This window comes from Panthera onca, chromosome C1 (genome assembly GCF_046562875.1).
Source record: "Panthera onca isolate mPanOnc1 chromosome C1, mPanOnc1 haplotype 2, whole genome shotgun sequence".
Taxonomy (NCBI): domain Eukaryota; kingdom Metazoa; phylum Chordata; class Mammalia; order Carnivora; family Felidae; genus Panthera; species Panthera onca.
The window spans coordinates 107,792,365-107,815,300 of record NC_138346.1 but is presented as its reverse complement, the minus strand read 5'-3'; the positions used below and the strand labels follow the sequence as shown (position 1 = coordinate 107,815,300).

Sequence of the window (22,936 nt, the reverse complement as noted above, 5' to 3'; positions counted from 1 at the left end):
TCCTGTCTTTGTCTCTCGGTCTCTCTCTTTCTTACACATACACAGAGGCACACACACATAGCTCTTTGCAAAGTAATGTCATCCCACAATTTATTTTTCAATTCCCATCATCTAACAAGGTACCTGACCTGTTTTCAGTGCTCAGTGACTATTTATGGAATGAATGAGGGAATGAATGAATGAGTGGACTCAATAAGTGACATTTGAGGCTTTCCAGTCCTTGATGTCAGCAGTGGCGATCAGTTTGGATGAACAACCTGTCTAGAGGCTGATTGTGAGTCTCAGGAGGGACTGACCAGTGGTGAGATGTCAGCTCGGGAACCAGGCCTGTTTTCCTGTGCAAGTGTAAGGCAACCACCTTCATGATGTTGTTTCAGGGAGTATCAAAGAAGTCCATGGTAAACAATAGTCCCTTCCCCCACCTAAGACTGATGACACATCCCTCTGAGATGCTGTAACATGTTTCACTGCATAATTATGAACAGTAATCAGGAGTCACGTATCACTAGGAAGGGTGAAGGGTGGCTCACAGACATAGAGACATCTACCGAAGTGTAAACAGCTGATATATTATTTTTCTCTGAGTAGATTTTGACCATAAGAATGAAAAACAATAGGATTCCTCAGACACCTGAAGATAACATGCACAAGGAAGAAAGATACAAAGAGTCTGAGACCACCTCAAAATTTGCTAAGGGGTGGCATAATCGCTTATTTCTGTGGCTCATGAAGCTAGAAAAGGAGGATTTATAAAATCAAATTTACAATTACGAGTGCTTTAGGATATATTCTAATCATTCCTTAGGTCTGAAGTGAAATCGTAATTTTCCTTGGGCCTGGTCATGCAGAGATCTTGGAGGGTTTTAGCACAGAGGGGCCTCAAAATGTCTCTTACCTACAAAGAGCTGGCTGTTCAGCTGCAACCGGAAGTGGCCCTCCTCTGAAGTCTCCCTGGTCATCCTTGGGAGGCTGTCCACCCGGAGTGAAGTCTCCTTGAGGTTCCTTTCAGCCCGGACGTAATGCCATTGGTTGTCATTCAGAAGAGAAGGAGAGTGAACTATGAGCTCTACAGGGCCATTCCCAACGTCAATGGCAAAAGTGATCTCAGACGGAGCTGAAACCAACAAGAGAAATAGGTAGAAAGTTGAGGGGAGTCGTCAGTGAATGGACGGCACACAACCTGAATGAATGGTATAAATGACTATGCGTCAGTATGAGGTGAAGAGGCCTCCAGCTGAAATCTCTATGACATCAAACTTAGTGTTAATAGTAAAAACTTCCAAATACTAAGTCCCAAGCTCTTTCTTTGGCCCAGTTGGTACTCACTGTGAGAATTCAGCCAATAGGACAGGGGCTAGCGACAGAAATGCCAATCTGATAAACATTCATTGGCACCAAGGCTTTGGGTTTTCTGGGTCTATTTTGGCTTCAACTATGCCCTTCATGGATATCTGTAGATACTGGATTCGTGAGCCCGCTACATTCCCGCTGGGAGAAGGTTGACACCCTTGGAGGTCTAGTGTTCTCTATGTTATTTCATTCATACATGTGATTAAAATCATTTAGGCTAATCTTATGACTTTTTTTTAAGGAGACTCAGAAAGTTTGAATACTTTTTTCAAGGATGTGTCACTGCAAGCAGTGGTGCCTGGGATCAAACACAGGCCCCCATCCACCTCCCATGACCCTTTCTGCCCTTTGATAAAGTTCTGCATCTCACACATGCCAGGGGTCAGTCAGTCAGGGGTAATAACACCTATGATAATGATGATGATGGTGGGGATGATGGTTGTGGTTTGGCCACATAGCCATTGAGCAAGAGAGAAAAAAAGAGAAGTAGCAGGAGTACAACAGGTACAATGAACTCTGCTGAGTGCCATGCTAAGCACTACCCAAAGATTCTGTCATTTGAATCTTTCAAAGGAATCCCTGTGAGAAAGGCATCATTTTTATTCCCATTTTACGAATGAGAAAACTGAAGTTCAGAGAAGTACAACACAGTACAAAGAAGCTGACTCCAAAAGTAGAATTCTTCTCCATTTTTCTCTAGTGAGTAGGTCTTTTCATATTTTCCACTACTACATAAGAATTTTCTAAATTTGAAGGATGTGGAGAGGCAAATTATAAATTGATGTCAATAAGAAGACTGTCCCCTTTAAGTCACTGAAGCCTTCCTAGGCAGGACCTTTCCTTCCTTCTCAGCACCTTGGTTGGCCTCTTCTACGTTACACCTAAAGCAGGACATGGGTATATATTTGACAAAGTCATCAACTTCCAGATCTGAGTAATCAGGTAATCCCAAAGGTCCAATAACCATCCCAGACTACTTCCTCCTCAGCCTTTAAACCCAGAGAATGAGCCTCATTATAAGAAGCCCCCAGTAGGTAGAATTTGCAAGTAACCGAGGATTGAACTGTTTTGCATTCTGGTCAGTGTGGACCTTGACCTAAAGGGGAGGCAGTAAGGTAGAGGACTTAAAATGGGATTTGACAGCATGGACTCTGGAACCACCATGACTTAAGGCACGTTTTCGATCTTGTCACACCTCAATTTTCCCATTTGAAAAATGGGAATAAAAACAGTACCTCATTGTCAGGTTGTTTACGAATTAACCTTGACAAAGTTCATAGGACCTCGCATGGCACACGAGACATACTCAAAGTGATAGCTATGGCTATTATAGCAGTGGCGTGGCTCAACAACTCAGCTAAATGCCTCGGCTCATAAACCCATGCCTTAAAGTAGACAGAATTGAAGAGAACAAATTGGGTTCAGCAATTAAAAGATTAAGTAAGAGTGAAGTTGGCCTTTTGAGCCATTTCCTGTTTCTTATTCAGGCCGCAGATACTACCTCACAGCCCTGTATATCTTGAGATCAAATAAACACTAACTGAGAGATAACTGGGTCCTCAATTTATTTCTCTTTACAGAAAACAGGTAAAGATTGGTGAGAATTGGAGAGGAAAAATGTTAAAGATTTTTCTCAAAGCCTTCCTGCAAAGCTGGTCTTGTGGATATTAAGTTCTACGTGGACAGCACATCTTTGCAGAGCTCTTGTTCTACTGCTGTGTCTGCCGTCACCCCGTGACCCCCCCCTTCCTTGTTAGGCTTCCTGTCTGGGCTTATCCCTGCTCCAACATTTGTCCTTCTGTTGTATAATGATCTGTTTATGGTCTGTCTCCCCAACTAGTCCACAAACTGTAGATGAACACTTGGTTTATTGGACACCTACCACCAGGGCTTGTATATAGGGAGCTCTCATCCAACTAAAGGTTCACTCATTAAAATGCTACACCATATATATTCAATGCAGTTTTGTAAGTTTCTTTTTATCTTTTTTTTTTTTTTTTTTTTTTTTTTTTTTTTTTTTTTTTTTGGTTTATACCCAGGTATTAACTTCCTTGGAATTTTTAAAAATTATTATTATTTAATTTTATTTAGGTCAGTATTTAGGACCTACTTTGTTCACCCATTCCCCCTAGAACTGGGGTCGGGGTGGGGGGGGATCAGTAATGCGATAATCACAGCTAATTGTTTATTGAGTGCTTACCATGAGCCAGACACTCTGCTAAGCATTTTCCATGAATGAACTCCTTAATATTTTAAGCCTCACTCTAGTCTTATGAGACAGGTAACATATTACCCCCGAGGGAACTGAGCTGACAAGTTGTCCTAACCCAGATGGGGCAGAGTCAAGAATTAAATCCAGATGATGTGTCCCTGGAGTTCATTTTTTAACCTACTCTTCCTATGGAAAAAAAAAAAAATATATTTGTCTTCCAAACCTATTCAGTGGGGGGAGGAGGGGTCAAAACCTAGAATATATAACATAGGTGCCTGGATACATCTGAACAAGAATAATCTAAGTAAATGAGTGATACTTCCAACACTGACTAGTGACTCTGAGGAGGGCACCAGAAGCAAACGTAAGCCTGCTCTTATTTGCTGGAAGGATGGACGTCACCCGATGGTCCTAGACGGGAAAATCAGAAGCCCTGTGTCAGCCTTATCTCCCTCATGAATTTACCCCCTGGACTTCCCTTCTCCTTCCTGTCTCACCAATATCTTCCCTCATCATTTGCTCACCTTTTGGTTGAAGACAAAGCCAAAGTAGCACTCAGCATTCAATGAGTTTTTACTAAGTCAGGCCTTGTGCTAGGCCTTGAGAATGTACAGATGAATGAAATCCAATGAGCTCACAAAGTACTTTCTTTTTATTTTAATTTTTATTTATTTATTTTGAGAGAGAGAAAGAGTTCATGCATGAGTGGGGGAGGGGCAGAGAGAGACAGAGAGGAAGAGAGAGAGAATCAAAGAAGGGACATGTTAAGTGGAGGAAAGTGCATAAGTACAAGAGAGTATCTACCTAGTATTTCTAGAAGATGAGAAGAAAACTTTTAAGGAGAGTCTCCTGTATAAAGTTCTTCCTTCCTTGAACCCCATGTTGGTGTACTCAGCTCCCACCCCATGTGGGGCATGAGAGAGATCCCAGGGACCATTTATGGACAAAGAAGAAGTCACCTCTCTGACCTTCCACGCATACATTGATAAAATGAAAAACATGAACTAGATGAAATATCATTAAACATTTTTGGAGACATGATCTGATGGAAACACTAGGAAAACACCACATACCCTTTGCATAAAATTTCAAGGAATTCCTGAATGTCTTCTGTCTCAAATCACAAAGAAAATTCTATTTTCTCTGGAGTCTTAACATTCTTGGGCATTTAGGAAGTGTTGCAAAGCAGAATAAGGAACAGAGAGGTACATTGACTCTGGATTCTGACTCTTAGCAGCAGTGTGACTCGGGTTACTAACCAGGGTCACCTTCCTCATCTGCATATTGGAGTAAGAGTTGAACAATGAAAATCATAGCGCAGTATCTTGATCATCAACAGGAGTGTTTGAGAGCAAAATAAGTACTAAATGTAAAATTTTTAGTACAGTGTCTATTCAGAGAAGACACTCAATAATTTAGTCTGATTATATTATATTATATTATATTATATTATATCATATAAATGTATAAATCTAATTACTATTAATATTAATTTTACCATTCTCTGAAGATCTGAGGATTCCATCTTCAAATTCTCATCCTATTTGGTAATCTCTTTGGTAATATTCTTGATATGATACCACTAAACATCACAACTCAAGTCTCTTTCTCTCTTCCCCCCGATATGCATACATATATATATATATATACACACACACACACACACACACATATATTACATATCTATATGGATGTATGTCATGTATACATATTTTATCCACATATATCACATATATATCTCCATATATATATATATATACACACACACATATTTATATATATATATAGATAGATAGATAGATAGATAGATATATTTCCATACAGATAACATATATGAAATATGTATATCTCACTCACTTTTTCCATGGGCTTGAAGGCCAGCAGAATACGCCACACCAAAATATGCTACTTTAAAATCAGGTTGATTTTGAGTGAAGGCAACTGAGAAGAAGCAGAGACAAGGAAAAACTCCTTGCTCTCCTCCTGTGTACGTAAGGCAGGTCATAAATTGACAAAGATGTCCTTCCTTTCCTCTCTACCAGGAGAAAAGTTAATTGCTTGGAGACAACTGTAGACTCTATTAGCCTACCAAACATCTCTGCATAACAAACTTTACTAACTAGTCTTAATCTCTGCTGTTCGAAACCTAAAACTGCCTTCTTTTGTCTGATTATCTCTCCATAAATTTATTATTCCCTGTTGAACATGCTATATAATAAGGTAGTTCTTTTTTTCTATAATTTTTTGATTTTATTTATTTATATGAGAGAGACAGAGACGGTGCAAGTGGGGGCAGGGACAGAGAGAGAGGGAGAGAGAATCCCAAGCAACTCTGCACTGCTAGTGTAGAGCCAAATGCAGGGCTTGAACTCATGAAACTGCAAGATCATGACTTGAACTGAAATCAAGAGTTGGAAGCTTAAATGACTGAGCCCCTCAGGCACCCCAGTAAGCTGCAGTTCTAAGCTACCGCTTTGATTTACTCATTTTTCTCTATACAACTCCCATGAACACACGATGTGCGCTTGTCAATAAACTTTCGTTTGTTTTCTCTTGTCACTCTTTTATTACAGGGGTCTCAACCAAGAACTGAAAAGTTAAGAAGGAAATTATTTTTCCTCCTTTATAGTCTTTAGGGAAAGCTAGTCCCCCTTCCAGGTGTAAAGGTGGGCCCTAGAAAAACCACTCAGCAATCTTTACTTTCATGGCCAGAGGCATTGGTCATAGGGGGTCAAGTGAGTTGCCTATCAGCAGGATTGTGTGGATAGCTGGCGAAGAAGTGATTTCCCACCAGTTGAAATGTAGCCCTCCTGTGAGGGTGCAGTAGCTTTAGACTGAGGGAGATATTCACAAGTCAGTGCAAAAAGAGAAATAAATTAAACTGCAGATAGCATTATTAAACTGATGAATCCAACCAGAAATATAGTGCCCCACCAATTCTGGACTTAGTCGCATGTTTCAGTACCAGGGAATTCCCATCCTTGTATCTGCCAGTTCAGATCAAGTTTTCTTTTTTCTTTTTCTTTTTTTTTAAGTTTATTTATTTATTTTGAGAGAGAGAACATGAATGGGGGAGGTGCAGAGAGAGGGAGAAACAGAATCCCAAGCAGGCTCTGCACCTTCAACACAGAGCCTGGCATGGGACTTGAACTCACAAACCGTGAGATCATGACCCGAGCTGAGATCAAGAGTCTGATGCTTAACCAACTGAACCACCCAGGCGCCCCTGAGTTTTCTTTTAATAGCAGCCAAATATGTCTGATTCGCATATGGGTGTCATAAACCCCATTTTGCACAAGTAACCCCTAAAGGGGTGACAGACATGCTCACAATTAAACAGAGTAATGGCAGTTTGAATCCACATGGGGTTCCAAGCAATATGGCCCCCTCGACTCTCAACAGCCATTTCTGCTCTTCCTCACCTACTCCAAAATATTGATTTCCACGGGCACAGCCATTGTGAGATAATGGCCAAAACAGCTGATTTTTTTTTTTCTTAGTCTCATTTGAAATAGATGCACTAATAAGACTTGAGGACATTGTAAAATGTCTTGCTTCTTTTAGAATACGGACTAATGTCAACACTACAAAATTCCCAGGTGTTAGCTGGAAGTGCCCCAGAAAGAAATGGATTGAAAATTTCACAGACATTTCTTGTTCCCTGTCGAACAACATGGATTTATCAACTTTGGAAGCTTCTGTTCAGATAGTTATAGAGGAACACTCCTTGGGGATGGAAGAGAAATCTATTCTGAGCCACTTCATGTGTTTAAAGACCATTTCCTTTATAAGTAGCTGATCTGTAGAAGTATCTTGTCATGAACCCCTTAGGGTGAACATTCTATCTGCAGAAAAGGTATAGGATGAGTGTAGCTATTAATAAGAAATGCAAGATTCCTTTCAATTTTTTTCATTTAAATTTTTTTTTAACATTTATTCATTTTTAAGAGTGAGAGAGACAGAGCATGAACGGGGGAGGGACAGAGAGAGAGACACACACACAGAATCCGAAACAGGCTCCAGGCTCTGAGCTGTCAGCACAGAGCCCAACGCGGGGCTTGAACTCACGGACTGTGAAATCATGACCTGAGCTGAAGTTAGATGCTTAACCAACAGAGCCACCCAGGCGCCCCCAATTTTTTCCTTTTAAATAATAACAATAAAATAAAATGAAATATTCTGAAAATCATGAAGTCTTGTACTTTAAAATTTTTATAGAAAATCTTGTTTCCAAAACATATATGCTCTTCAACCTGGTGAAAAAGTGTACAGCAAACAATCATGTCAATAGATTTTAAAATTTTCACAAAATTTAATACCACCTGCATTTCAACATTTCTATACAACCAAAAGGACAAAATACAGTACCAGAAAGTACAAACAAATTGGACACTGAAATGTAATTAACACTAAATCATTGCTCATTACCTTGTGATAATATGCCATGACATTTGCTGCTGCTTTAATGAATCAAAAGGCCTCGGGGTCTGATTTTTATTAAATTTACATTGAGGTTATTATATCCATATTATGCAATGGTTGGCACTCAACTCCACATTTTCAGAGCCTGGCCAAGTTAGATATGAGAGATCTTCTTTCACATTAAAGCCACAAGAGCTTCCTCCCATTAATAGTCTAAATTGTTGGAGTAAAAGGAGGTTAAAACTACCAATTAAGAAGATCTCTTTTCTTGTACGTATTGTGCTATAGCTGCAAAAGAAACACTTAGCTGCTTGGTGATTTGAAAGGACTGGTGCAAGCACCTCAGTCATCTCCTCCAGCTAGCGCTTGTGCTCTTTTCCTAAAGCTCTCAAATTTCCAAGCTTCTGTTGCTAAGACATTACTTTCAAGGGTATTTCATGCAGTCAGATCATTATTCGAATATGGGTCAGTTGCCTTAATCAAATACAGAAAGCATCCATTTAGACACAGATAAATGAGGGGCGCCTGGGTGGCTCAGTCGGTTAAATGTCCAACTTGAGCTCAGGTTATGATCTTGCGGTTCGTGAGTTTGAGCCCCATGTGGGGCTTTGTGCTGACAGCTCAGAGCCTGGAGTCTGCATCAGATTCTGTGTCTCCCTCTCTCTCTGCCCCTCCCCCGCTTGTGCTCTCTCTCTCTCAAAAATAAATAAACATTAAAATAAATTCAGACACAGAAAAATGAGGCATCTAATGACAAGTGCAAGTTACAGTCATGGGCATAACAAGAGCAAGATGATGGGAACAGTCCATTCTTTTAGAAGAAGTAAGTTGGGTGGGGGGGCAGTCACTGAGTATAGAAAATTGGAAAACCAGCTAAAGCAAGCAAAAGCAGCAATTCTAAACAATCTCAGGCAAAAAAAAAAAAAAAAAAAAAATTCCTCCTCCAAAAAAAAACCTTTTCTTGGTCTAAGTTCTAACAAATGCTGATGTTAGTATGAATTTTTAATAATGTATATGTAAGCTTCAAATAGCACATTTTATTACTTACCACTTAATAAATATCATATTCAAGAGGGAAGTTAATGCAGAGAACTCCAGATATACTTTTGGCTCCTGAACATGCAGACTTAAACACATGTGCTTAGTTTTAAAAGTAAGAATTCAGCTTCTCATTTCTCATTTTTATAATTATCGTGCTATCATTGTTTAGCTCAAAACTACTGTTAGAAGACACAAATACACATTATCACAGGCCTTGTGGACACAAACTGCACCCAGGAGAGCTTGAGCAACAACAAACCTTTAGGAACTCTATGAGATTTTACCAAATAGAATAGTGATCTGTGATGGATTTTCCAGGCAAAATTTTTAGTGGATTTTTTTAATGATTGCAGAGATATCTAAAAGCTGTTAGAATTGATTCTGAAGAAAACACATAGAAAGAATTGCAATTCCTGGAATTTATGGTAAATAAAATATTTTTTGAATATCTACCAAACTTAATTTTTTTAAGTTTATTTTCAGAGAGAGGGGGAGAGTGAGAGTGGGGGAAGGGCAGAGGGAGAGAGAGAGAGAGAGAGAGAGAGAGAGAGAGAGAGAGAGAGAGTCCCAAGTAGGTTCCGCACCTACAGCGCTGAGCCCGACGCGGGGCTGGAAACCACGAACTATGAGACCATGACCTAAGCCGAAACCAAGAGTCAGAAGCCCAGCCAACTAAGCGACAGAGGTGCCCCTCTATGAAGCTTATCTTTATGTTTAAAACCTTTCCTAAAATTTACATGTCTGTTGCTTGATGAGAAAAAAATTTTTTTTTTCATTTAAAATTAGTAAAAGTATCCTTTGATCAGTATAAGAGAAGATAGATGGACAAATCTGATTATACTGTTTTGAACATGCACATGTGAAGATAACCAGTTTTGATGAAGTCATCCACAAATTTGCAGAAATAAAGTCAAATGAACAGACATTTGAATATGACTATTACCGGAACAAAGCAATACACAGGGATGTTTTCCCCCTTTTTACTTTAAAATTAGAAAATTTTCATGTACTACATTGTCTTTTCTTTTTGGTATTGGAAATTTTGATTGGCATGATAACATACAGGAGTTCAATATTAGCACATTTTGCCATTTGCATTTCTATTAGTTTTCATTTATCTTTATGATCATTAATGAATACAACTTGTATATAGGAGATGGGATGTTAGAAAATGAGCCACGTCCTGGGGTAAAATTTAGGAGGTACAAGTGGTAGAGAAACAATGGGGATTCTGATTGGATAGTCACACACTCCTAATGGTGGGAAATAAATCAGGAAATCACTTTCAGAGCAAAAGTACAGTAAAAAAAAGTAGACCCCAAATGTGAATAGAATGCACAATAAGAACACATTCAGCTTCCCATGGAAATTGTATTGAAAAAGTTTTGGGGTGTGGAAGGTTAAAGTCAAAGGTAAGAAGTACCCCTGGACAGATAAAGGACACTGTAATAGGTACCTATGGAAATTTGAGGACAACCCTATTTTGAAAAATTTTTAATGTTTATTTATTTTTGAGACAGAGAGAGAGAGGCAGAGTGTGAGTGGGCAAGGGGTAGAGAGAGAGGGAGACACAGAATCCAAAGCAGGCTCCAGACTCTGAGCTGTCAGCACAAAGCCAGGGGTGGGGCTTGAACTTGGTGAATCCCGAGACCGTGACCTGAGTGGAAGTAGGATGCTTAACCGACTGAGCCACCCAGGCGCCCCAAAGAATGCCCTATTTTGAAGAGAGAACAACTAAATACCGATAGGTAATAATGAAACAAAGAGCATTAGAAGGAACCAGAAATTATCATGGCTATTTTTACAAATGTCCAGAGTTATTAATCTGACAGTATCCACATATACCAGTTGTTAGTGGTGAAGATAACACACGAACTTCTGTTGGCATTACATTAAATTCATAAATGAGGGCACTTACAGCTTATTTCAAGTCGGATGAAGTCTTTAATGCCAAGGTTTTCTAGGAAAACTCCCGATAAAGCCGTGGTTTTGAAAAAGAAGGAAATATCAGCACTGAACTCCGCATGGAAGGTGGGAAAGTGGAGGTAAGAGGCTTCTGTGTAAAATGATACCGCATTCCAGAAGTGCCCTGCAAATGAAAAAAATCCTTAAGCGTGATTCATTGTTTTGGAATGGGATAGAGAAAAGCAATGGGCATGTGAATAATTTTCAAGACTGAGGGACACTGCAGGGAAAAGGGATAAGGGAATAAAAACATCTTGTGCTTATGTAATGAAGAGAGAAAGCTTCTTTCCATTTAGTACTCACGGTCACCATAGCAACGCAAGGGACCAATTCTCCAAGCAGCTTCTGAGTTTGATCTGTTGGTATCAGTGATAACTATCTGAGTGACAGGCAAGTGGTCTTTGAAGGAAAGAAAGCCAGTATCATTTGTCCTGCAAAACATAAATTTAAGAAAAAAAGAGGAGAAAATGTGGATTATGTAGGGACTCTTTTTCCAAGACTCTTCTTTTCAGAGGTGATTTGGGTGGTTGTAGCAGCAGGGTGGGGGCAGGGATGGGGGAGACAGAAGGCTCTTCATCTCATAAGCATATGCAAAAGACTGGAATGCTAATTACAAAATCCTTGGCCAGCTTCCAAAAACCAGTGGCATTTACATTTTCCCTAAGTCTTTCCAGAAACACAGGTAATTTACAGAGCTTGCTGTGGCTTGCTGTAGCTAACAGCACCCCACCTGCCCGATGCAGTGCTGATGTAACATCAAACATCAGCTCTCTTGCCACAAAGAGATTGGGTAGCTCAGTAACTGACTTGAAATAGGGGCCACAAATCCCACTTGAAATCACTCCAAGGACTTGTTTCAGCCTCCTGCCTCCAGATTCTGATCAGCTTGGGATGTTTCTTATCACCTTTTTAACTCTAGGTAAAAACAAGTCTCTAGAGTTACTGGTTTATTGCTTTTCATTGTGCTCTATGTTTTAAAGATGTTGGTAGTTAAGGGCTTGGGCTTTGTCTTTGTTAATTATGCAGCTGGAGAACTAACTAGTCACCCTGTGGCAAAAAAAAAAAAAAAAAAAAAAAAAAAAAAAAAGTTAAAAATAAATGGATGAAGCTATTGTTTTTCCCTTTTTTAAAGGTGTGTTTTTTGACTCATGGTAAGGACAAACCATTTAATAACTGAGAGAATAAAAGTGTAGGTAAGAAACTGGCATTGAATGAATATTTGGAGCCAGAAACATACCAGTGGATATTTTTTTCCCAGACAGCACCCTTATGCAGTGGGTACCAATATTTTCCCTCACAGATGAGGAAACTGAGGCTCAGAGACATCAGATAACTTGCCTAAGTTCACAGGACACAAGGGGCAGAGGCTCAGTCACATGCTCGGTATCTACCCTGCATCTAAATTTAACAAGCGTGCCATAAATAGCCTGGTGTAAATTTAACATATACGTATACACATATATTTTAAGACTTTGAAGATGCCTGTATATTGTGTATTTCATCCTGACATGATAATTCGAAACTCATGACTAACAAAAGACTGAAATTTCTGAAACACAGGGGGCAAAAAAAATACAAAATGTTTTATACCACAGCGAGTCTTGAGATAGTAACCAACATTCTTCAATAACCTTTTTAAGCGTGCAAGGCAAACTCTGCGTTATGGTCTTGTTCCATTTTACTGATCTGAGCATCAGGTTCCCTGCTAGATGGGGCATTTTTCATGACCATGCTTCATCCATCAGGCATGCTACCAACTTTAAATGGCAAGCCAAACTCAATCCTATGGGGGCAGTCTGAGAACCCCACAGAGTGGGCTGGACCCTCCACCTATACAACCTCAGTTAAGCACTGGATGGATCATCTTGCCTGTGCCTGGGAATTGGGAGACCCAGCACCATGCACCAACATTCAAGGCAAAGTAACAACAACACAAAGAAGCAGATTCATACTGGTTGTCTCTCTGTAGTCACAAAGAAGTCAACAAAACACTCAAAACACACTCAAAACCAATGTTATATTTCATTAGCATTATATAGAATGTACATCTCTGAGTTTAGAGACCAAGAAAACAGTATCCCAAATTCTTAACTGGGAAGCCTGGCAGCAGTAATGTGATGTAATGCTTCAAGGACATAGTTTTAGAAGCACACAGATTGGTTCTGGAACCCCAAGTCCCCAGTTCCTAGCTGTTTTAACTTGGGCAAATCATTTTATTTCTGAGATTCCATGCAGTCCTCAATTTTAACATGGAGATAAAGTCTATACCACAGAGTTATTGAACAAATTAAATGAGATCATATAGTCACTTAGCATGGTGCCTGAGCTATGGTAACTGTTCAGAAATGGTGGTGGTAATACTCATTTTAGTTCTTATCTTTGTCCCTGAACCCACTGCAGCCTCAGACAAGTCAATCCATTTTTTCACACCTCCAGCTATGATTCTGTATTGAATATCACCTACTATACAAAACACTACAGAAAATTAAATGTTAAGTTTTGGCATCCAACTCACGAGATTTGGAGAAAAACCTACCAATCCATCTTGGTTATAAATAAATGAAATATTCACCTGCACACATACCCTTCAGGTCAAGTAGCCAAAAAGGTAAAGAAATGCACTAATCCATTTTCTACTATTTGAGTACCATATTTAGAGGCCATTCAAAGGGCCGGGCATAAGACTTTAGTTTATGTTTCAAAGGATTTCTATGAATGTTACAAAGACACAGAATAAAATTTTAGTCTTCATACTCCAATATCTTTTCAAGCAGAGAATTCAAAGCAAATTCCACATAGTCAAAGTAGAATACAGACAAACACATATGCAACCCTGAAGAAACCATTTTGTTTTAGGATTTTCTCTCCACTTTCATTTTCAGGGTGAAAATGTTTGATTCTGAAGCCTGTCCATCAATGCTAACTACTGCCTCCCTTACACACTTGACACCTTGTCTGCCTCAATTTGATGTCCTGGGTTAAAGTGCTGTAATATACAAATAGCACTCTAAGGATAAAAATCTCTTCCAAATAACAGAGAAAAAAGTTTGATGATGCAAGACACAATACCAAAAATGGTTTTTTTTTAAATCTGACAACTAAAAAAAAAAAAAAAAAAGGAAGTTGCTTTCCAAAGTTGTTGAATTATGATAGACACAGGGGCCAAATGAGTAATTCCCTACAAGGGCCAAATAAGTAATAAAAATGAGTGAAGCCAGTTTTGTGTTAGATAATAAATGGAACCTGACACATACGTTCGAGAGAGAGAGAGGAAAACTGGTCGAAAACAGTTGTTCTGGATAAAGGAGACAGTGGATCCATTAGTAACAAGTAATAATGATATTCATGAATGTAAAACAAGTGGGTCAGACTGGAATATTAATGTAAAACTTCTCAATTTTCAAAACTTGACAAAGGATTTAAAATTCTATAAGAAAGAAAGAAAGAAAGAAAGAAAGAAAGAAAGAAAGAAAGGAAGAAAGTGATTGGGAGGGAGGAAGGAAGGAAGGATATGGTGGGAGCCAACACTGCACTGGCCAATAAAATGCAGGTGAGGGTTGTGTGCAGTCTATGAGCAATCTAGGTATCAACAATATTTTGCGTATTTATTCATGCTCTTAATGTCACAGGGAGAAGAAAAGTGGATTTAATTCAATTTGTGAGTGATAGGTATGATTTCAAAGCATCAATGGGTAGGATACCTGGGGGCTTTGGTGGTGGATTTTAACCATACGATGATACCCAGTGATACAAATTAGGGTGGTGCCTAGTGATAAGTAGGGAGTCTAGAGCTATACATTTCTTTCCACATATTGACTTGTTTTCCTTTCTCTTTTGTTTGAACTTACCTTCTTAAGGGCACACATTTTATAGACTTTGTCTTCCTTCGGAACAATATGCGAGCCTATTCCTAAGGGTACAGGGCACTTAAGTACTTCATAAGTGCAGAAGCCATTGTGTTGTAGTGGAAAAGCACTGCCATTTTGACCAGACAGTTATGGGTTGAATCCATGTGTCTCAAGACACTAGTTATAAAATGTCAGTGAGGTCACTCTGGGCCTCAGTTTCCTTACCTCTAAAATGGGGATAATAATATCAATTTGTTTTTTTTAATAATATCAATTTGATACTATATAAATGGAAGGAGATAACATATATAAAACCACACACTAACACAAGGTGGGGATTCAATAATTATTAGAATTCCCTGTAAGCTTTGAAATTTTAAAAAAGTGAAATAAAAAGAATTTTTTAAAGAAAAATAACAAAGGGAGCTTCACGGTTGGCATGAATGAGCAGAAGGCAGTCAGTGACTCCAGCTTCTGGAGGCTGCAAGGGTACAAGGGACAGACATGTGGTCCTCAGGAAACACACAAGGGTCAATGAAAGGACATGTAAGAGGAAATGTGGTCTCCCCTTCCTTTTATTATCTGCATCTTGGGATTTTACCAAATTCAGAATTGCAGAGGCAAAAAGGGGCCACTGATTTCTTTAGTGAATCACAGGTAAAATATGGTGAAAAGTCACATGCTGTCATTTATTTTTTCATCAGCCAATTTTAGTTCACTTCTGCTCGGTAAGCTGCTTTTAGTAGAGTCATTTGGGTAACTCAACCTATCAAGAGAGATTTTTGTTTCCTTTTTACATTCTTATTGCTTTCAGTCACTCCAAAGTAAAATAAATAATAAATAAATAAATAAATAAATAAATATCATTATGCATAAGGTAGAAAAATCTAGAAAATTATGCAAAACCTTAAGGCCCCAGCTAACTTTGAAGCCCTTGTGCGTGAATCTGAGTGCATCAGTCTCAAGACCCTCAGCACACCCTTCCCTTGAGCTGGTGACATAATGCCCTTCACCTTCCATGGCTGGGTGGGAAGAATGGCCAACTAAATGCCCATGAGCAAGTTTGCAAGTCTGAAGAACTGTATTGATGCTTGCCAGTAATTCCATCCTAACTTTGGTTAAGGCAATTATTTCCCTTTGGTCTTCGTTCTTAAGACTTCCTAATAAAAATGACATAGGGGATTAGACTGAAGGTTGGCTCTCACTTGGTTGTCAAAAAAGTGAATGCAAGCATCGACTGTGGCCACATATGCAAGTCCACACCAGGAGGCCATATCTATTCCCCTGTTCCCTATGCTGACCAGAACATGTCTGGAGGCTTGTTTTCTATTCCCAGCATAAGAAACATGAGGGGCAAAACAAGACAATTTTGCAAATATTTAAACATGTCAGAAACTATAGTTCTTCTAAAACATTCTAGAAACTTGAAACCAGAGTGCTCTTCTCAAATAGATGGGAGAAAACAAAACCAGGACTGGGTATTATGAATACAGCCAAAGTCCACCCAATATTACCTTATTATTAGGAAATTTTCATGACCCTCAAGATTTTATGAGTATAAAATTAATTAAGAAAACACTACCACAGATGGAGATTTTTGGAGGCCTGGTTTGACTGATCTGCTCTGGATATGAACAGAAGTAGCATTCACTAGTGCCAGGAAAGTTCTTCACAGAACTGTCTGCATTCTCCCTCTTTATCTCCTGGCCCTCTTCTCCCCCAACCAGCCTTCTCTCCTTTCATGCCATGGCAGCCCCACTCACTGAATTGCTAACTTCCATGAATATGTCAGCCCCTAACTCATTCCACTCTGTGGCAGCATTTCACAGCGTTGCCTTCCTTCCCGTCACAGACACAATGAACACATAGTCTTTCAGCTGCCTACCGAACACCTTCCTTGGATGTCAACTGTCATCTCTAACGAATATGCCCCAGCCCCCTCCACTTGTCGCTGCTCCAGGGATCTGTTCCTCTACTTGTCTGTGTTACTCAGTCCTGTGAAGGACACGGCCCCATTCTCCCAGTGACTGAGGCCATACACACACAGGTCTTCTCTCTTTATCTCACTCCTCCCTCATTCTTCATCAACCACTTCCACCAAGCTCACCTGCTTTATGTCTCTCCATCCAACTGCCTTATCCTCACCCTCCAGGCCTCAGTTTTATTTAGAGGGAGCTCATGGGTCTTCGCCCAGGCCTTGGTGATGGTTACCTACATTGGCTTTCTGGTGTCAAGCTCACTACTGTCTTCCTGCTCTCATTCTCCACCATAAGACTCCCAGAAACATACTCAGCAATGTGAACCATGATTCATACTCTTATTTAAAAGTTGGTTGGTTATGATAAGAGGTCTCTGTCTCTTAGAGGTATGGTCCAACTTCCAAAATATTTAACAGGGTTGAGTGTACAATAAAATTCTTATTAAAACCACAATTACCTTTTACAGAGTGTTATTTCTAAAATTTTTTTTAATGTTTATTTATTTTTGAGAGAGAGAGAGAGAGAACGAGCAGGGGAGGGGCAGAAAGAGAGCGAGTGAGAGAATCTCAAGTAGGCTCCATACTGCCAACACAGAGCCTGACGTGAGGCTTGAACTCACAAGCCATCGGGATCATGACCTGAGCCAAAGTCGGACGCTTAACTGACTGAGCCACCCAGGCGTCCCCGTGGAGGGTGAGTTCTGAAGTAAATGACCCAGGGGTCAGAGGCATTACTCCAGTTTAAGGCTGCTATTCTTAGAACCTACTGCTGGCTCCGGGGCTCAGCTGAGTGCCTCCTATCACTGAATGTGAACGTGGGAGCTGCCTCTTGCCTTTCCCTGGCCATGTGAGCATAAAAGTAGATTTTCACACATGCTGTCATTTAGTCCACAGAACATCCTTATGACAATGCTGTAATCATCACCTGCCTTGTGCAGGAGAGGAAGTGGAGCTTCACAGAGGTGACCGAACTTCCTAGGGTGCATCATTTTCAAGTGGAGAGGCCAGGATTTGAACAGCACACCTTTGCTGTCATCACCTTGCTCCTCTGGTCTCCTTGTCTCCCTCCTTTGCATGGGGACACTGCTCCTTCCCACAGTTAGCCTACATCTTCTCTGAACCGTGCTGGAATAATAGCACTGACCCTGTCCTTGAGCTGTCCTCGTGGGTCTCCGGCTGACCATCCCCATTCCGTTCACACAGGCTTTCTCCACACCAGATACAATTCAATTGACTAGGTTTCAGTTTACTAATTTGCAATCATTTTCCAGCCCTGCATTTCCTGAGATTACACGGGGGTCACCTTGACAGGAGTTCTGGGAGCCCACAAACTCTTCGGTTACACATTTACAAGCAATCTCTTGGTTTATTTCTGTTGCGGGAAGACCCATCCATTACAGGATGATTTTAACTAGTGAACTTTCAGAGGGCAGCCCTGTCTTTGGGGAGAGGGGCCTTCATTGTTCTTTCCTCATTTCACCTATGAGTGTTCCAGTGTGCTACTTAATTCTATTTATTTTATGACATAGATGTAGGTATTTTTTTCTTAGAAATTAACTTCAATAAATTAATATTGCTTCCTCCCATTTATTTAAGACACTGAAAACTAGGGAAAATAATAAAAATGATGACTAACAAATTTTTGAGAAATAAATACATGGCACATCAGCTAGATGCAGAAGTTACTGCTAACTCAGCCAGGACTCAACAGAGATACCAGAGATATGCTTCTTCTTTTTTCTCTTCTCTTCTCTTCTCTTCTCTTCTCTTCTCTTCTCTTCTCTCTCTCTTCCCTTCCCTTCCCTTCGCTTCCCTTCCCTTCCTTTCCCTTCTCCCCTCCCCCTTTTCTTTCTTTCTTTCTTTCTTTCTTTCTTTCTTTCTTTCTTTTTTTCTTTCTTTCCTTTAAAGAAAATTGGAACCTGAAGCTCAGAGAGGCTAAATGATTTAGGCTGTATAGTTACTTAAATGACAAATCCAGGATTTGATCATCTCATTACATAATAAAATGTTACTTAGAGATAAATTACATTTTATATCCAGAAAATGAGGGTGCTGCCAGCAAAGGTAGCTACAATTGTGTGTTCTTTTTTTTTTAAGGTATATTTATTTATTTTGAGACAGAGAGAGAGTGAGAGAGAGAGAGAGAGTGTGAAAAGGGTAGGGACAAAGAGAGAGGAAGACAGAGAACCCCAAAGCAGGCACCACATTGTCAGCACAGAGCTCAGTGTGGGGCTCAATCTTACGGAATCACAAGATCACAACCTGAGCCAAAATCAATAGCCGGCTGCTTAACCGGCTGAACCACCCAGGCACCCCAGTTGTGTGCTCCAGGTGTATTATGGGTATTAGTTCATCCTATTTTTACTGCAAATCTATAAGGCAGATTTACAAAGGAGATAGAACTATTTTCTCTCTTCCTCCTTCCCTCTCCTACTCTTTTTCTCCTCCTCCTCCTGTTCTTAATGATGAAGACTCTACAGTTTGAGAAAAATGCAGAAAACACTAGGATTTATCTGTAGTTAGCCTAGAGGGTCCCCATGGACCTCAGAAGCAATACCAGTCATGGCAGAAATGACCAAGGCAGAGAGAAGGAAGTGGAGAGGAACTCATTATCACCTGGGGCCCATCACAGCTGTCCACACTTGGCTAAGGTGTCCAGCAAGTTCTGAGCAAAAAGAAGTTGTATCTGATGTCTCTCTCTGTGGCCATGTTTGCCTCTACTGAGTTCTGCATATTCCTCCTCAGGTAGAGGAGCATGTCCCCCAGAGTCAGGGCGTCCAGATCTGAACTGATCCCCTTTGTGGTCTGGGTAACATCCTAAGTCCCTTTGGCAATTTGGCCACACCTACCAAAATAGAAAAGTGGATAATTTGACAATTTTAAGTTAAGGGTCTATGCAGTAGAAATAATAATTTTCAAAGAGTCTTGCAAATCAAGACTCAAAAATGTTCACTGCAGCGTTTTTCCCCCTAAGACTGAAAAGTCACTGACAAGGAAAAGGTTTATCATAAAGGAACAGTAAAATAACTTATGATACAGACATACTATGGATACTTTGCAGCTATTAAAATGGACAGGATATACTTGTTTTCATGCTTATTTAATGATGCCAAGTAAAAGCTCTCCAAGACATATTTTATGTGAGAAAAGTGAGCTGCAGAATAATATGTTTAATATGATCTCACATTTTTTTAATGTTTTATGTTGATTTATTTATTTTTTTTTTTTTTTAAATTTTTTTTTTTCAACGTTTATTTTATTTTTGGGACAGAGAGAGACAGAGCATGAACGGGGGAGGGACAGAGAGAGAGGGAGACACAGAATCGGAAACAGGCTCCAGGCTCCGAGCCATCAGCCCAGAGCCCGACGCGGGGCTCGAACTCACGGACCGTGAGATCGTGACCTGGCTGAAGTCGGATGCTTTAACCGACTGCGCCACCCAGGTGCCCCTATGTTGATTTATTTTTGAGTGGGGGGAGGGACAGAGAGAGAGGGAGACGGAATCTGACGCAGGCTCCAGGCTCTGCGCGGTCATCAGAGAGCCCCATGCAGGACTTGAACTCGTGAACTGCGAGATCATGACCTGAGCTGAAGTCAGACGCCTAACTGACTGAGCCACCCAAGCACCCCAATATGATCTCACATTTAGTGAATATGACATACACATAGGAAGATATTTATATGTAGAAGTACCTTATGTGCCCAACTATTATCTTTAGGTGTCAGATTATATATACAGAGCACAAGTATGGATTCCAAGTGGTGGTGAGGAAGGAGATTCTACTTTTTTGCTTAAATATTTCTGAAACATTTGAGTTTTTATAGTCAGTATATAATAGAATGGATTTATTTTATGAAAATGAGCTCCTAAAATTTAAAATAAAATCAAGAGAAATATTCCCCTTATGCTTTGTTAAATATAGAAACCTAAATTGGGTGAGTCAGAACTGACAATTGTGAGCAAATTTGCAGAGCAGATAAAAGAGGTAAGCAGCTCATGTAATTTGGATCTGAGTAAGAGCTACTGTTAGGTGAGTAATGCTGTACACTTAGTGATAAGTATGCAAATGAAAATAGAAGCCAAAGTCCCACTGCATTTTTCAGTATAATTATAATATATTGTTATACAGTAACAATCCGAATCAAAATGTTATATAAAATATACTATATAAATGCAAACTCTTAACCTTCATATTGACTTCGAGTTCTATTTCTGATACTCACAATTTTGCAATTACCCAAGTAATGCGATTCCACAGACAATTTAGAGACTGTATTTGTACAGCCTGACAGAGAACTGATGTAATAAAAGTCTGAGTCTAAACACTAACAAGTATTTTATAACTGAGCTTTGTTTTCTAGAACCAACAGGTCTTAAATTCCTTATATTGAATATTTTCCCAAGAAATGATAGATGGTGGCAGCACTAAACTAAAACAAACAAATAAACAAACAGAAAATAATCCCTAATGCTGTCTTTGGTAAGATATCAACTATTTCACTCCATTTAGAATTCTACAAAATAACGATGTGATATACTTTTGAATTATCACCCTCTGGATATAGGTTCTTTTCCCCCATTTTTGTGCTGTTCCTTCTTTTCTTGAGTATGTGTCGCTTTCTATTGAGAGAATAGATGCACCATGACACATTCTGTCTAAAAACGATCTGAAATCTAGTCATGGGATAGTTTAAACAAGCCAAAGCAAGTTGCCCCAAGATATACATTTTAAGTGGAAATGTAATGAATTAAACAGCAGACAATAGCTAGTAAGTGCAGGGCATATTTGGCCAGGGAGAGAGGATGGGGAGAAAGGAAACCCCATGGATTCATTATTTCATTCCTTGTTTCAGCAGTCAATGCATGAAGGACCTACCATGTGCCATGCATACTTCTCTCTAACATGAGGTGCAGGCCCTGATTATAGTACTAGATGCATGTGGGAATTCATAGAGTGCAAGTAAAAACACAGATAAAGCTTTCATAATTTCTGCCTGCTAGGAACAAACGCACTTTCAAAACTCAATAGGCAGTAGAACAGCTCATAAACAGTTTCATGAATAATAAAATTTAACCAGCAAAGAACATAGAATCTTAGTGTTTTCTGAGGTGATCCTTTCCTTTCTCTCAGGATTCAGGACTCCTGCGCCATCTTAGGACACTACCAAGAATGAGGCACCATTCCTGTCCCAAGTCTGGGAATCTCAGGGGTAGAAGGTTGAGGAAAGGAGGTCTGCGAGACCACAGAACAGCCTATGTGAGGGAACAGCAGAATCCTAAACCCCTTGGGTGTATCCAGCATCCTCCTCCTGAAGGCAACTGTCTCAGTAAATCTTGCGGGAAAAGCAGGAAGGGTCTTTGTGAAGGTCAAAGTCCTGGGACTGGATTAGATGTGAAGTTACCAAAGAGAAAAGTTGAAGGCAAATGTATAAAAAGATAACTTTTGGAGCACAGTGGCCACTTCCAACTACTCTTTGAGAGCCAGAAGGGAAATGAATGTGTGGCGGAAAGTTTAGGCTAAACTTTGGGTGAATGTTTCTTGTGAGGTTATAAAAGCTGGATAACAGCTAACAATGAAATAAAGATCAGTTAATCCTACAATGACCATGGCCTGACCTATGGAAAGTAAAAATATGCCCAACGGAACACATTCAATTGTTCATTCATGGATTTGACACCATTTATTAAATAATTTCTCTGTGGTAGAGAAGTGGAATCAATGGCAAAAGAATGGTTTGAAGCTTTAGGATTCCATATCCTGAAAAAACAATCTAAAAATATCCTGTATATATATTTTTTTAAGAAACAGAATAATAGGTTCCCTTTTTTTGGATGACCAGATGACCAGAATTTAAACCTTACACCATTTTCTCTTCCTATCTTGTACCATATCGCTTTATGTAAGGGTACATCAAGGACAAAAGGCAAAGAACAGAGTTACTGAAAATCATATAAAAATGTCTATACTTTCTTATGAATAAATTTTTAAAAATGTTCTACTGTTAAGCAACAGAGCTTCATTTCAATTCCACCTGGTTGTTTGGTTGAGCAAAGTCCTCATTAGGGCCATGGGCCCCCACCAACAGGGACCCCTAGGAGGCTCTCCCTGCCTCCTCCAA

General features: G+C 39.7%; 1 protein-coding gene across 3 annotated transcripts in view; it reads right to left on the bottom strand.

The window, feature by feature from the left end:
• Nucleotides 1–22,936, bottom strand: part of CNTNAP5 (contactin associated protein family member 5) — an 809,440-nt gene that overhangs the window by 128,233 nt on the left and 658,271 nt on the right. For all 3 annotated transcript variants that reach the window (XM_078451401.2, XM_078451402.2, XM_078451400.2), the window contains exons 15-17: nucleotides 11,294–11,421; nucleotides 10,944–11,114; nucleotides 896–1,114 (exon numbers count right to left, since the gene is read on the bottom strand). In XM_078451401.2, the coding sequence (XP_078307527.1) occupies nucleotides 896–1,114; nucleotides 10,944–11,114; nucleotides 11,294–11,421 (518 nt within the window). The remainder of the gene's footprint in view (nucleotides 1–895; nucleotides 1,115–10,943; nucleotides 11,115–11,293; nucleotides 11,422–22,936) is intronic.